At 34.3% G+C, this 14,078-nt stretch overlaps 1 protein-coding gene across 3 annotated transcripts; it reads left to right on the top strand.

The window, feature by feature from the left end:
• The first annotated feature begins 881 nt into the window (after positions 1 to 881).
• LOC148196804 (organelle RRM domain-containing protein 6, chloroplastic-like) lies at positions 882 to 6,555 on the top strand. Of its 3 annotated transcripts, none has more exons than XM_088093743.1 (6): positions 882 to 1,156; positions 1,311 to 1,363; positions 1,458 to 1,599; positions 5,141 to 5,209; positions 5,310 to 5,416; positions 6,296 to 6,555. In XM_088093743.1, exons 3-6 carry the CDS (start codon positions 1,503 to 1,505, stop codon positions 6,341 to 6,343), a joined length of 321 nt encoding a protein of 106 aa, XP_087949869.1. In that variant the 5' UTR covers positions 882 to 1,156; positions 1,311 to 1,363; positions 1,458 to 1,502; the 3' UTR covers positions 6,344 to 6,555. The 3 variants fall into 3 exon arrangements, with proteins under 3 accessions (XP_087949869.1, XP_087949868.1, XP_087949870.1); XM_088093742.1 differs by having other exon boundaries at positions 883 to 1,156; positions 1,284 to 1,363; XM_088093744.1 differs by lacking the exons at positions 882 to 1,156; positions 1,311 to 1,363; positions 1,458 to 1,599 and adding an exon at positions 4,972 to 5,062.
• Positions 6,556 to 14,078: the final 7,523 nt, after the last annotated feature.

A 14,078-nucleotide genomic window follows, 5' to 3' on the forward strand; every position in this document is an offset into this window, starting at 1 on the left:
ATTGAATGAACCCCAAAACAAAAGCAAGAGAATTTAAGAAGAGGGTGAAAGATGGAATGGGTGAGGGTTTCAGGGCCTCCTAGGGTTGAAGTAGCCATTGACATGGGCAATCCATTTCTCAGTCTTACAGATGCTTTACTAAAAAAAACGGAACCGTAATTTTCTCACCCTTTTCTCTTTCTTTTCTAAATTCGTTAATTAATTGTTTTATTATTTATTTATTTTGTACTCCATATCGCCTGGAATGTATTGTGAATTTTAAATTCTCATGAAAATGACTTAATATCATGAATTTTTAGAAAAACAAAAACAAATTTTCTTAAGATAAGCTGCAAGTGAATTTTAATCTCTAGAAATATTACGACCTATTTTTTAAAAAAAATTTCACAATAAATTGTCTTTTATATTTAAAAGATTTAGTAGAAAAATCTCACAGATTTCAAATCTACAAAAAGAAGGAATTATACGTGTATCTACTTTTTTTTTGTTATTATAACAAAAATAATATTTTTTTTATCATAAATATTAAAAGAAACTATATATAAAATAAATAATTTCTATAATTGATAGTTAGTTAAAATTTTAAAAAATACAAATTTTAAAAAAGTAAAATAATAAAAAAATTAATAAACATAAATATAAATTTATTAAAATTGTAAAAATAATTATAAAATTGAAAGATTAAAATAATAAAATAACTTATATTAATAAAGATGAGGATAAAAAAATGTGTTTATGAAAAAGTGATATGAAGCCGTTAAAAAATAATTAATATAGATATAGATAATTTTTTTTTTTAATTTTTATATTAAATTTTTAGTATTCCCATTTGTCACAGCTTAATGTTGCATAATACCTCTCACCGCGCTTCTTTTGGTGGTCTTTGGATAACTCCAAAGATCCTAATTGTTTGCTGCGATTTGAGCTTTTGCAGTTTGAACTCAAACTAATTAGCAGAAAAACTATAGTACTAATAGTTTCTATTTTGAAAACTTAAATCAAAAACCAAAAACACAAATCAGAAATCCAAATACAAGATTCAAAAACCCTTCTCGAAGACCCAAAGTGCAATCCGTATCTCCATTTTTTCTTCGTCTACTAGCTCTCCGGGCGGTCCTCGGTCGCGTTCTCGCGGTGCCTAGTAAAGTCAATTTTGGTACATCTCACGAGTTGAATTTTATATGAAGTATACTTTTACGAGTCGAGTTTACCGAGTGTTCTGAGTGTCTCGATTAGGGATTAGAGTTTTGGGAGTTGCTTAATTTTATTCTATTTTCATACAGTGGTATTCTTGTTAATCTTCTTCGTAGACTTTGCTGTGTAGAGTTCGTGACTAAGAATTCAACTAATTTACGTCATGGAGGTTAGTATTGAATTTGTTTTATTGCTGTCATCTTGCTAAACTGTTTCGAATTTTAGTTTGATCGGTTTTTGTTGTTGTTGCTGGTTTTGAATAGGAAAATGGAGCTTTCTCTGAAGTGGTTGACATAAACTAGACTACCATGACACTGGAACCAGAAAAGCCTACCAGTGGTGGACTCTATGTTCCTGGGAAGGATAGGGTGCTTTACGTGCTACAAAAGAGAAAATCATGTTTTGGTATTTTGTTTGTTTTGATATGCATTTTGTATCATAAGTATTTTTCTTTTAATCATTCACGAAATTCTTATTTTCACGTAGAATTTCAATTTAGTTTCGTTGTTTCTGGAAATCTCAATTGGATCCTAAATTTATGAAAATTGTAACAATTAGATCATTTCCGTTAAATTGTCTCCAACGACGTTAGTGTGTGTTTGACGTGGCACGCTGTAGTCAATTTCTTAACTGACGTGGCTGATTGAAGCAGGGGCAGCTGAAGCACGTGGATAATAAAATTTTTTAAGTAAACAGAAAATGAAAGTTTTAAACCAAAATTGGGATTCAAATTTTTATTTGATCGAATTAGGGATTGAGATTCTTCTGAGTACTTATAGGGTTCATCCACAATTCATTCCATTTCACAAATTGGGGTATCATTTTGGGGATTTAGGGTTTAATCCAAGTTGACCTTGACAAAGTGTGTGCAGTTGTCGTCGTCATCGGATAAAAGTGATTTGAGAAGTTTCTGTTTAGGGAAAAAGATCCCAATTTTCAATGACCTAACCTTTTCTTTCTCCTTCCTCCTCTCACATACACCCATATAAATATATACCTTCTAGATCTCCTTCCACCTCTTAACGGATCGCAGATTCCATTAAGCTCATCTGGGTCTCCAAATTTTTGTTTCAGTTCCGAATGCTCTTAAATTCTGTTGTTTTCTTGTGTTCAAAGAGAAAACATGGCTGAAAGCAGGTACCTTTGCAGTCAACAGTGAAGGGTACATAGCAGCAGCTTCTTTTTCAACTTTGGAGAGTTCACTCAGCAAATTTCTTTCTTTTCTTTCACTGCTTTACACTTTCTTTTCGGGAATTATTTATTGTCATTGACAATTTGCTGCTCTCTGCAAACCCTTTTCCTTGTACCTGTTTCTTTTTCTACTCCTTAAGTTCACTTTGTTTGAGTCTTCCTTTTTCATTGGTTGCTTTACCATAATTTGACAAGGTGGCTGCTTAAAAATCTCATTGTTGATCCACACGGTGTCGGAAAATTTGGCTCTTTTTTTGTCTCTTTATTCTTGAGTTGAAGATGGAGTGTAGGAGAAAGAGGGATAATCCAAAATCAAACTCCACTTTTCCTTATGAGGTATAGGAAAGAATTCTAGGGATGTTAAAATCTCGAAAGGACAAAAGCTCGGTTTCTTTGGTTTGCAAAGAGTGGTATAACGCCGAGAGTGGTATAACGCAAAAAGGTTTAATCATTCACGTGCTTGACCTGCCTCTGCTTCAGTCAGTCACGTCAGTTAAGAAACTAACTACAGCGTGTCATGTCAAACACACACTAACGCCGTTGGAGACAATTTAACGAAAAGGATCCAATTGTTGCAATTTTCATAAATTTGAGACCCAATTGAGATTTCCAGAAACAAAGGGACTAAATTGAGATTCCACGCGATAGGGACTTCGTGAATGATTAAACCTATTTTTTTTTTGGTTCTGTTCACTATCGGATTCTTATGTCATGTTTTATAATTTTTGGGTGATTTGATTCAATAATAGCATTTTCGTTAAATGCAATTAACGACGTTAACTTTTTTAAGCTGAGGCATCCAGGTGGCATCGTATAGGTGGATTTTTAACATTTTTAATTGTTAAATATATTAATTGTTAAATATTAATTGTTTAACATAATTTAATATGCTTAATAATTTCTTTACCCAGATTCCTCCCGAATATGGCACCTGGCAGCACCGGTACCTCGCCGTCTCCAGCAACGAGCTCACGGGAAACATCCCTCCGGAGCTTGGAAACCTCCCCACGCTTCACGAGCTATACTGTGGAAACCTCACTCTTCCTCTTCCAAATCCCCTTCTGACTTCAAACCTTCCTCACCTTCTTCTTCTTTTCCATTATAATCATATTATTTTTATTGGTGTTGTTTTGTTGCAGAGAGCAGCAAAACAACACCAACAACAGTTGTCACCTAGTCCGCGGCGGGCGTCACTTTTTCTTGGGAGGAGGTTGTCCAGCAGGCTCAAGGTATCGGCGGTGGTGGTGGACTCCGCCGCAAAGAAAAAGATGGCCACCATTGTCGCCGGGATCTCGAAGGTCTCCGATGCGCTGGTTGGGTCCAAGAGTGCGAGAAAGAATTGGGATGAGCAACCCCGGCCACGCCGATTGAAACTTAACACAAAGAAAAGGGTGGTTCTAATTTTGCAGAGAAATCCAATTTTGCAGCTATGGGTATCACCATTCATGAAAAGGATGGTTCTAATTTTGCAGAGAAATCCACCCTCACACATCTCAGCCGCTTCCTGTGCCCCCACTGCAAGAAAAACTCTGGAACCTTGAGCCCTTGCACCCTTTCTGGTTCCTCTCTTCGGCCTCCATACCTACACCACACAGAACAACCAAACCGCTCATCAAGCTTCAGTTTTTCACCATACAGAAAAAGGGGGTTTGTGTTCTCGGACTCCATGCAATGTTGACCACTCAAACCCTTCTCTACACGAGAGAACATGATTTTAATCAGCAATCAAAATTGAAACCAAAACCAAACCTGATTTTGACAATCTTGGAGCACAAAGAGAAACCAGAAACGTCAGTCAGTTCCAACAACGAGATTGGAGTTAAGTGTGGGAGGGTGAGAAGAAAGTTTCCCAAAGAGAGGAGAAGGTGAGAAAGAGGAAGGAGAAGTGGAGAAGGTGGTTTCCACACAACGAGATATTTCTAATTATATATTATTAGTTGTTTAACATAATTTAATATGTTTAATAATTTCTAATTATATTTTCATTTATTAATATATTTAACAATTACAAATGTTAAAAATCCACTGGATGTCTCAGCTTAAAAAAAAAGTTAACGTTGTTAACTACATTTAACGGAAATGCTATTATTAAATCAAATTAACCAAACTAGGGACTCAATTGATCACTTTCAAAATTGGAAGACCCAATTGAAACAAACTCGCAAATATAGAGACCTCCGAACCTATTAAACCAAAATTATTTTATAATTAATGTAAAAATATGAGCTACATTTTTTTCTTATTGAAAACATAGAGTCTGCATAAGAAGCGCAATCTCAAAGTTATCAGAAAATATGATAATTGATTTCGTTATATAATCAATAAAAATGACTCGTTATTTTACATTAATCAAAATAGCATTTTTATGTTAACTAACTATCACAATATTATTTTTGTTAAATACAAAATTTCACTTCACATCATAAATAATATGATAACATTCATCCACTTACTCGTAATCAGATAATAAAAAAAAGATATTAAATAATAAAGATTTAATTAAAAATATATTTTTTTAATTATTAATTAACATACGAACTTAATTGAGAGACCCAATTCATGATTTGAAATCCAATTTTTTTTTTTAAATCAATGAAGAAGTAAATATAAAATGGAGATGAGTAGAACAATAAAGGATAAATGTTGTAGAGAATGGGGAGAAAACTCATAGTCACCAGTTAGGGTTCTTCTTTCTTTCCTCTCTTTGATCAACTCAAGGCCCTAATCCTCACCATTGCTTCGTTTTGTTTTTCAGGATTATCTTTTTACATTACACAGGATAAGCTGCAGAAGTTGTTCGCTCCGTTCGGACAACTTGCTAGTGGTGTGTTTTGCTTTGTTTGTGTTTGTGTTCGGCTTTTTCTCTGTTTCAATTTTGCTCCCTTTCTCATTTTTCTCACCCCTTGTTCATTTCTGTTATTCAGTTAATCTCGTGTTGGATCCTAGAACTAAAAGACCCAAAGGGTATGGGTTTGTCTCCTACAACACTGAAATGGAAGCGGAAAAGGCTCTGAAAGCCATGAATGGCAGGGTAATTTTATCTCATCTGTATCCACTGTTGTTTCCTTTTACCAATATCATACTAGGCACCCTATCTGTATACTTGGATTGACTATATTTCTGGTGCAAGTGACTACGCATTGAAGGTGTTTGTTTAAATACCTGAATGATTGCTGATTGGAAATATTAAAGTATTTCGATGAACAAGTTGTCTAGCTGTCTCAGTGTCCTTGTTGGCTTTTGTTGGTCAACATAAACATTACTGTACTCCACATAAAGTTGTATTGAGTGCCTTTTGATACATCCACCAAGTTTTGGAATGCACCTAAAAAGTTATCCTCTCGTGATGTTGATTTCGGTTTTTTATTTGTTCTTTTCAACAGTTACGTACTAATATTGCTCTCTCTAAGCATTAATGAGATTAAATTACTGAGAGTTGTATTTATCATGTTTATAATTCTAACTTGTATATTGTGTTTATAGTTACACAGTCTACTACTATGCATGGAAAACTATGTTGTGACTTCTGGTTGGAAATGTCCTGGGCATGTCTAATTCTTATTATAAATCCAAATGCTCCTGCATACATCCGTGGCTTACTCTAATTTGATAATTAATTGTCATGTTTGCACATATGCACATCAAGATTGTATAATTTTTTTTATCTAGCCTTGGTGATGGGTGAGAATTTCATGGATAGGACATGGAAATTCTTAAGCATGAACAAATTGAGCCGTCTAGTTATATCTTTGATTTCTTTTTAGTTATCTCGCTTTCTTGATTTCATCACTGCACCCACTAATAAAAAGAATCTTTAACAGGAATGGATCTGACAATAAATTCATACTGCAAGATGGATTTTTTTTTTTGTTTACTTCAATATGTTTTTCTCGTTTCCTGCGTGGTGTAGATTGTTGATGGAAGGCTGCTTTTGGTTGAACCTGCCGGCAATAAATGATCTGGGAAGACCCTGCCTCATACTCGTCCATGAACTAATTTTTTCTGTTTTCATCGTACCCAGAGTAAAACTTGATCAATACTCAAGGCTCCTCGTGTTTTTTTTTCTCTTTTTATGTTCATGGCTCCTGGGTTTCTTATGCTTTGTCTTCAAACAATGAACAATATTACATCGTGAGAAACACTTATAAATCTCTGTAGTTTGACCCTTCAGTTATTATTTATTATGTTGTTATTATTTATTACGTGATTATTATATTTTCAGGTAAGTACTATTTTAATATAAAATAGGTTTATGATGCATGACTAATCCTATAAATATAATTAGCATTCTTCAAGGGATACTCAATTCACAATCCTAAATATACTTGCTTTCACATTTGATTTCACTCTCTTATTGGTTTCAGCATTGGAGAGTCTTTGCAGGTAGATTTCTCTTCTTTTGGAACAAGAGAAAGTCGACAAAAAGCCCTGAGAAACGATCGCCGCTTGGCCAAAGATTCACATTCAATCCCCGTTAAGATCAATGTCTAATTACAAAATATAAATAAACTCACTTGTAGTTTAGACATTAACTTCAAATTTTAAATTTGAAAACATTACATGTTCTATTCTGTTTATTCTGATATATTAAAAAATCCAATGTTTTTTTTTCTATCTTTTTAATGTGTCTCGTCTCAAGCATAATGATCATTAATAACAAACTTTTATGAGGAAACAAGTGAATCAACTGTTACATGCAGTTTGTTTGGATCAGGTTATTAATAATTTATTTTCCTTCGATCATTATCTTGAGAGAACTGAAAAAGAAAAGGATATTGGCAAAATCACTTTGTTTTCAAATGTGCGTGCAGTATTTGAAAGCATGGTTGTCATTCCCGGATGGCGGAGCAAAGTAGCCAACCCCATAAGTAGGATAATGGTTAGGGAGATGACTGCTATTATAATATTTTTTGTATAATTGAATAATTAATATCCAAGTATTTATAGTAAAACCTCACAGTACTTGAACATATGCAGAGTATAATAAAGTCAAGAAAAACAAATGCAAGGCCTAAATTTTAGAAAAAAGAATTACTGAATGAAAAAAGAGTTAAAAAATAGTAAAACCAAAAGCAGCTAGGGAACTAAAATAACAGTGGGAACTAGGGAAGTAAAAAAATAACATTGGTTTTAAACAACCAGAAATCGAAAATCTAAAGAAGGAAAAGATAAGAGAAGTAAAGAAACAAAGATAAAAGATTAAGAAAAGGAAAACCAGACATGCAGTCACTAACGAAGGTTGCCAGACAGAGCGTGTTGCTAGACACAGATGGTGTCCGGAGAGGATATAAGGATACCTGCAACACACTTCCAAACGTCCATAAGGGACTCTATTTTGGACTTTTTCAACTGTTTCTTATCTGCAAAGGACCAATCACCTAGGACTCGCAATTTGCACTACACGACTGAGCTACACCATGCACACTATAGGCATGATCTGAAAACAAAACACTACCCAACAACTGCAATCTAATGGCCAGTGTCTTACGTTTTATAATACCAAAATTGCAATTTATCTAAACAAGATTTTACTCAATTATTTAAATATTTAATCAATTAATTGGCCACTGATATTTTTTAGGATACAGATGGACACCTTTTTTGTGATCTCTAATACTAGTTGTTCTTGACTCTCTTGTGTAACGTTCATTCAGATTTAACTCATTTACTTTTATTGGTTGCGTTTCCTTATAATTAGTTATTTTAGTCTTTGATGTGAACCTCCACACTTTTTAAATTTGTTACTACATACTTCATTTTCCCTCCCATTTCTCTAAAAAGTCTTGCCTTTACATCAGGATTAGCAGAGGAATTTTATTTTTTTCTTTTCTCTTTATTTCTTTCTCAAGTTAGATGGCTGCTTTGCTAAGAAAACATCACGAAGCAAGGAGATAACCATCAAAAGTTACCGGGCTTCTAGTTAAATGCTTATTTTATTTTACTCTATGGAGGCAAATATTCAAGCGAAGTTTCTATATCTAGGTTTTCCTTCTATAGAGTTACATATTTAATTCTGTGAAATCTGGGAAATTTCAAATATTAGTAACCATGAAATTCTCCTTACTAAAAAGTACATTTATATTAATGAATAATTATAAAGCTAACAGTTTTTAAGGCATACCTCGATTAAATAATAAAATAATAATTTGATACCTTATTGTAAATAATGATAATAATATCAAACCGGAGAGATTAGTCACAATTATCATTAATATGTGAATATTTTTTTTAATATATGTATTTTGGTTATTTCAAGACGATAAGGCTTATTGGATCGCATTCTTTAACATATTTATTGGGTTAGGTAGGTACATTATGGTTTTTCTGTTTATGTTTTAAAAAGAGAAGTAATTGTTAGTATATTGAAGGTGACATTATTGGTGTTTTTTTAATAGACTGGAATTGAAGAATTTACTGGATGCAATTATTTCAAATGGTACAATGAAAATGAGATTGAAGAAAAGAGACTGAAAATTGAAAACAGGTGTGGTTCCATTGTGAAGATTGACAAAAGGGGTGAGATTTCAATAAACAAGCTCCCAAAGATGATGAAAAGTTCCAGTTTTAATCTTTCCTCCCTCTTTAATCCCAAGTTCGTTGAATGATGTTGAACAAATGAAATTCCTAATTTCATTGCTTAATGTCGTTAATTAAAATTATGAGAAAATCTTATTTTATCATATATTCCCCTTTAGGTTTTAAAAATCAAAAACCCATATCACCAAATTCCTATTACAACAACATATGCATGTATAATCATTGTTTCCTTGATGTTGTTTGACGTAGTTAATAATTATGGTTTGATTGCATAATTTTTTTCAAAATAAAGATCCAAATGAGTTAAATAAAAATAAAGGGATAAAAGGAATTGATATTTCCTTAAAAAATGAAAACCAAAGACATAATTTAACATTTTTTTATTTTTTTAAAAATGTTGGGAAATTTAATTGTTAGTTGTGAATTAATGAGTAAAAAGTTAAAAATACAAATATTACACCATGCGAGTTAAAAACAATGAATAAAGTGTGCCACTAAATTCGCTTAAGAATTCCAAAAGCAAAAATAATTACACTAAAACCCTAAATCCTAAAAATAATGACTTGTAGTCATCACATGTAAGCATGATTTGAGTTTAAATTCAATTGCACCAATCGTCACGTGTAAGGACAACTTCAATTCAAAATGAATTCAACTAACGTCGTCGTATCAATGCACAGTTCAATTTAACTTAGTTTGGCATAAATCACCACACTCAAATGACAGTTGAATTGTAATTATGTTTAAAAAAACTTGTCAAATCCAATTGAGACTTCAATTGTAATTATTTCTCAAAGAAGTTGTCACATTCAATAACATTTTTAACTAAAGTTGTCATTAACAACTTTGGTTATACCAAAAAAGTTTATGAACAAATCACCTTAATTATAAATTAAGTACATGATTAATTAAATGTAATCTAACAAAAAGTGGTCTTTTATTTCCATATCTTCATCTTCAAAAGTCACAACTCATATTTCATACTGACAAATGTGAAACAAAATCATACTTATAAGTCACGACTTAATCTTTTAGGTAATTTAAAAAATATCCAAAAAATTAATTTAAAAAACAAATTAACCCCCTTTCATAAAAACAAAACCCTCGACAGCTTATATAAACTTTTATAGCATTGATCTTTTAAAATAATTTCAAAATAATGTTATGACTTGTAATTTTTGTTTGAATTTCATGTTTACTTTTTTTTTTGTTATGCATGCATGGAATTTTAATTTTATATGCAGTAGAATATTAAAAATTCCATGTTAAAAAATTAATATTAAGTAGATACGACTACAATATAATAATAATAATAATAATAATAATAATAATAATAGTAATAATAATAACGAAAAAAATTTAATGATACTTTTTTTCTTTATGGATTCACAGGCTTCATAAATGAAACTGAAAAAAAAGAATTGATTGTCACATTTTATTGAACTATAAGTACTTAATTTCCAATTTTGATTTCCAAGTTCAATGTTAAACTGAACAGCTAGTTGGATACTAGATTATGAAATTACTTTCAAACCAAAATAAAAATGTAAAATATATTTTTACACTAAATTGACAACTCACTTTTAAGGGTATTTTACTCATTCAAAAATTAACTTTTGTATTTATAAATAAAAAATGTATTAAAGGAAAAATAATTTATATAAAATATGTATTTGAATTTTTGTTGGATGTTAACATAATAGTAATCAATAAAAAAAATACTTCACAGTTCACTTAAAAAATCTTCAAAATAGATAAAGACACAAACTTAATAAAAAGATTATAAATATGATAAGTCTGGTTATCTTTACACAATTTATTTAAGAAAAAAATTGTATTAAAGTGACAATAATTTTAGTGTAAAGCATTTTTAAATTAAATTTATGTCACAATGTGTCAACACTCAATTTTGTCCGGGTTGAAAAAAGAAGTGTTTTTTTTATTGTTTTTTTTTATTTTATTTTACCTTTTTGTTTTATTCTATTTTTATGTATTTAGATTTTTGCTTTTAATTCAATTTCTACTTTTCTTATCTTCAATTTTGTTTTAATAGAGTTAATAATTAAAAAATTAAAAAATGAAATTAAAACTGAAAATAAATAATAAATAAAATAAAAAAAATTAATTAAAAAAAAAGGGAAAATAGAAAACGTGGGAAAGGGTTACGTGGGAGGCATGTCTGGGGGAGGGGGACCAGGCGGTTAGAGAAAGGAATATTTCCCAAGATTTTGGGAGGGATTTTTGTTGGGATCAGAGGGAGAAAAAGGAGGTTTTGAGAGCTCGGTTGATTATCTGGGATCATCCATCGCTGAGGAATTTTGGACCATTTTTTCTGCACCGGCAGAGAACGAAGAACGCCAGCTACAAAGGTGAGCGATCATCGGAGACGAAGCAGAAAAGGCAAGCAGAGCTACAAGAGGTAAGCACTCACTCGTGTGGATGTAATCATGTAAGTTTGCTGCATTATGCTTCATTTTTATGCTTGAAGTCACCTTGCTTGAATATGTATCGTGGTAGGAGTCTTCCCCTTTCTCTATTCTACATTCTCACTGAAAATTTTCATCACCTTTCTCTAAGAACCCCTGCACATTGGAGCTCTGAAAATCCCTTTGGTGTCAATCCGTTTCAAAGTATTTGAGCATCACGAGTTCTCCCAATTTCAACATTCTTTAATGCCTCTGTTCACCCCCAACCAACAACAAGATTGAACCATTAAGCAGAAATTCATACACAACCTATAATTCCTTTCCTCTGCAAGAAGAAGAAACAACCACCACACTGGTCTCATATAGCCAAAAAGCTCCAACTCACTCACTTCCGAGCCTCCACTAGGCTCCCATCATCATCTCGCCAGCCCATATACCATCGTCACAGAATCATCTATCCCACTCATGCTCATATGCACACTACGCACTCATCGTTTCCGATACCAAATGGACAAGATTCAATCAACATTAAAATCAATCAATAAACAATAAAGATTAGGAGAGGCAGAGAGGAAAAGTGGTGTTGCGGGGAGCATTTGGCATTCGAGAAAATCCTCGAATGGGGAAGAAGAAGAGTGTCGTTGATGGCACCGGTGAGGTTAGGGGCGTGACGGCGTTGAGTCCCGGCAGCCCGGGCTGTTGAAAGGGAATCTGGTGGCCGTGGAGATGAACGCGGAGGAGGACCCTCCCTGAGAATTGATGTTGTCGAAAAGAGAAAGGCGGAGACAGTGGCGTCGTGGCTGGTGGTGGATCTGGTGGCGCGAGTTGCCGCCGGCGAAGCCAAGGTTGTCACCGGCGAGGCCAAGTCGTGGTCTTGGCAGAGGTGGTGGTGACTGGTTCCAGCCGAGGTGGCAGCGGCGTGCCTCCCAGATTTAGGGTTTTCCTGGTCAGAGAGAAAGAAACTTGGGTCTGAGTGGGTGAGGAATGAGAGCGGGAAGGTAGAACCCCTAGGAAATTCTAGGTTAGAAACCATTCAATTGGGCCAGGCCCAAAATTTAACGTACGTCCAGGAACCTTTGGCCTTTTTCGAACGTTCGTTATCCCTCCTCATCATTCCCAACGAACGCTCGTCCATAACGAGCGTTCGTTATCCAGCCTAATCTGCCCAACGAACGCTCGTCCCAAACGGGCGCTCGTCATTCGTTCGCCATTCAGCCCATATCCTCCCAACGAACGCTCGTTAATAACGAGCGTTCATCATCCAGCCTCTTCATCATTCCCAACGAACGCTCGTCCATAACGAGCGTTCGTCATCCAGCCGAATCTGCCCAACGAACGCTCGTCCCAAACGAGCGCTCGTCATTCGTTCGTCATCCAGCCTAATCTGCCCAACGAACGCTCGTCCCAAACGAACGCTCGTCCATAACGAGCGTTCGTCATCCAGCCTAATCTGCCCAGTGAACGCTCGTCTAAAACGAGCGCTCGTCATTCGTTCATCATCCAGCCTCATCTTCCCAACGAACGCTCGTCCAAACGAGCGCTCGTTGTTCATCATCCAGCCTCATCTTCCCAACGAACGCTCGTCCAGACGAGCGCTCGTCGTTTGTCATCCAACCTCATTTTCACAACGAACGCTCGTCCAAACGAGCGCTCGTCGTACATCATCTCACCTCATCTACCCAACGAACGCTCGTCCCCAGCGAGCGCTCGTAGACTAGCCTCCTCTTCTCAGCGTCCGTTCGTCTCATCATCCACTGAACGCTCGTCATCTACCTTCCTGTACTCAACGTACGTTCGTCGTATCACCCAACGAATGCTCGTTCTTCAGCCTACATTAACAACGTTCGTTCATCCTCTATCAACGAGCGTTCGTCATTCAGCCTTAGTTACCAACGTTCGTCCTTTAAATTCCCCAATGGACGTTCGTCCTCTCCCCCAACGAACGTTCGTTCTTTACCTAACGAACGCTCGTTATGCTGATACTGTCCCCAACGTTCGTTCAACCTCTCCCATTTTTTTTTTTTGTTTTTGTTTATTTTATTTTTCTTTATTGTCTTATTTTTAAATAACTACTTATTTTAAAATATATATTTAATAATACAATATTTATAGTTTAATTAAAAAGAATTTACAAAAATATATAAAGGTTTAAGCGCACGTGTGACCGCTCGCGTCGTCCTTATGCTAAAAAACATTTTCTTCTTTTCTTAAATAAAAATTACAAAAATATTTTAAAGGTTTAAGCACACGTGTGACCGCTCGCGTCGTCCTTGTGCTAAAAACCTTTTCTTCTTTTCTTAAATAAAAATTACAAAAATATTTTAAAGGTTTAAGCACACGTGTGACCGCTCGCGTCGTCCTTGTGCTAAAAACCTTTTCTTCTTTTCTTAAATAAAATTTCAAAAATATGTTTTAAAGGTTTAAGCACACGTGTGACCGCTCGCGTCGTCCTTGTGCTAAAAACCTTTTTCTTCTTCCTTAAATAAATTTACAAAAGAAATACGTTTTGAAGGTTAAGCACACGTGTGGCCGCTCGCGTCGTCCTTGTGCTAAAAACCTTTTCTTTTCTTAAATAAAAAGAATTTCAAAAATACGTTTAAAGGTTGAACACTCGTGTGATCGTTCGCATCGTCCTAGTGTTCAATACTTTTCTCTCTTATTTACGTAATATTAAACGAGGGTATGAGTACTCGTGCGATCGTCCGCATCAGCCTAGCACTCAATACTCTC

Source organism: Vigna umbellata, chromosome 6, assembly GCF_029865625.1.
Source record: "Vigna umbellata cultivar VRB3 chromosome 6, Vumbellata_1.0, whole genome shotgun sequence".
Taxonomy (NCBI): Eukaryota; Viridiplantae; Streptophyta; class Magnoliopsida; order Fabales; family Fabaceae; genus Vigna; species Vigna umbellata.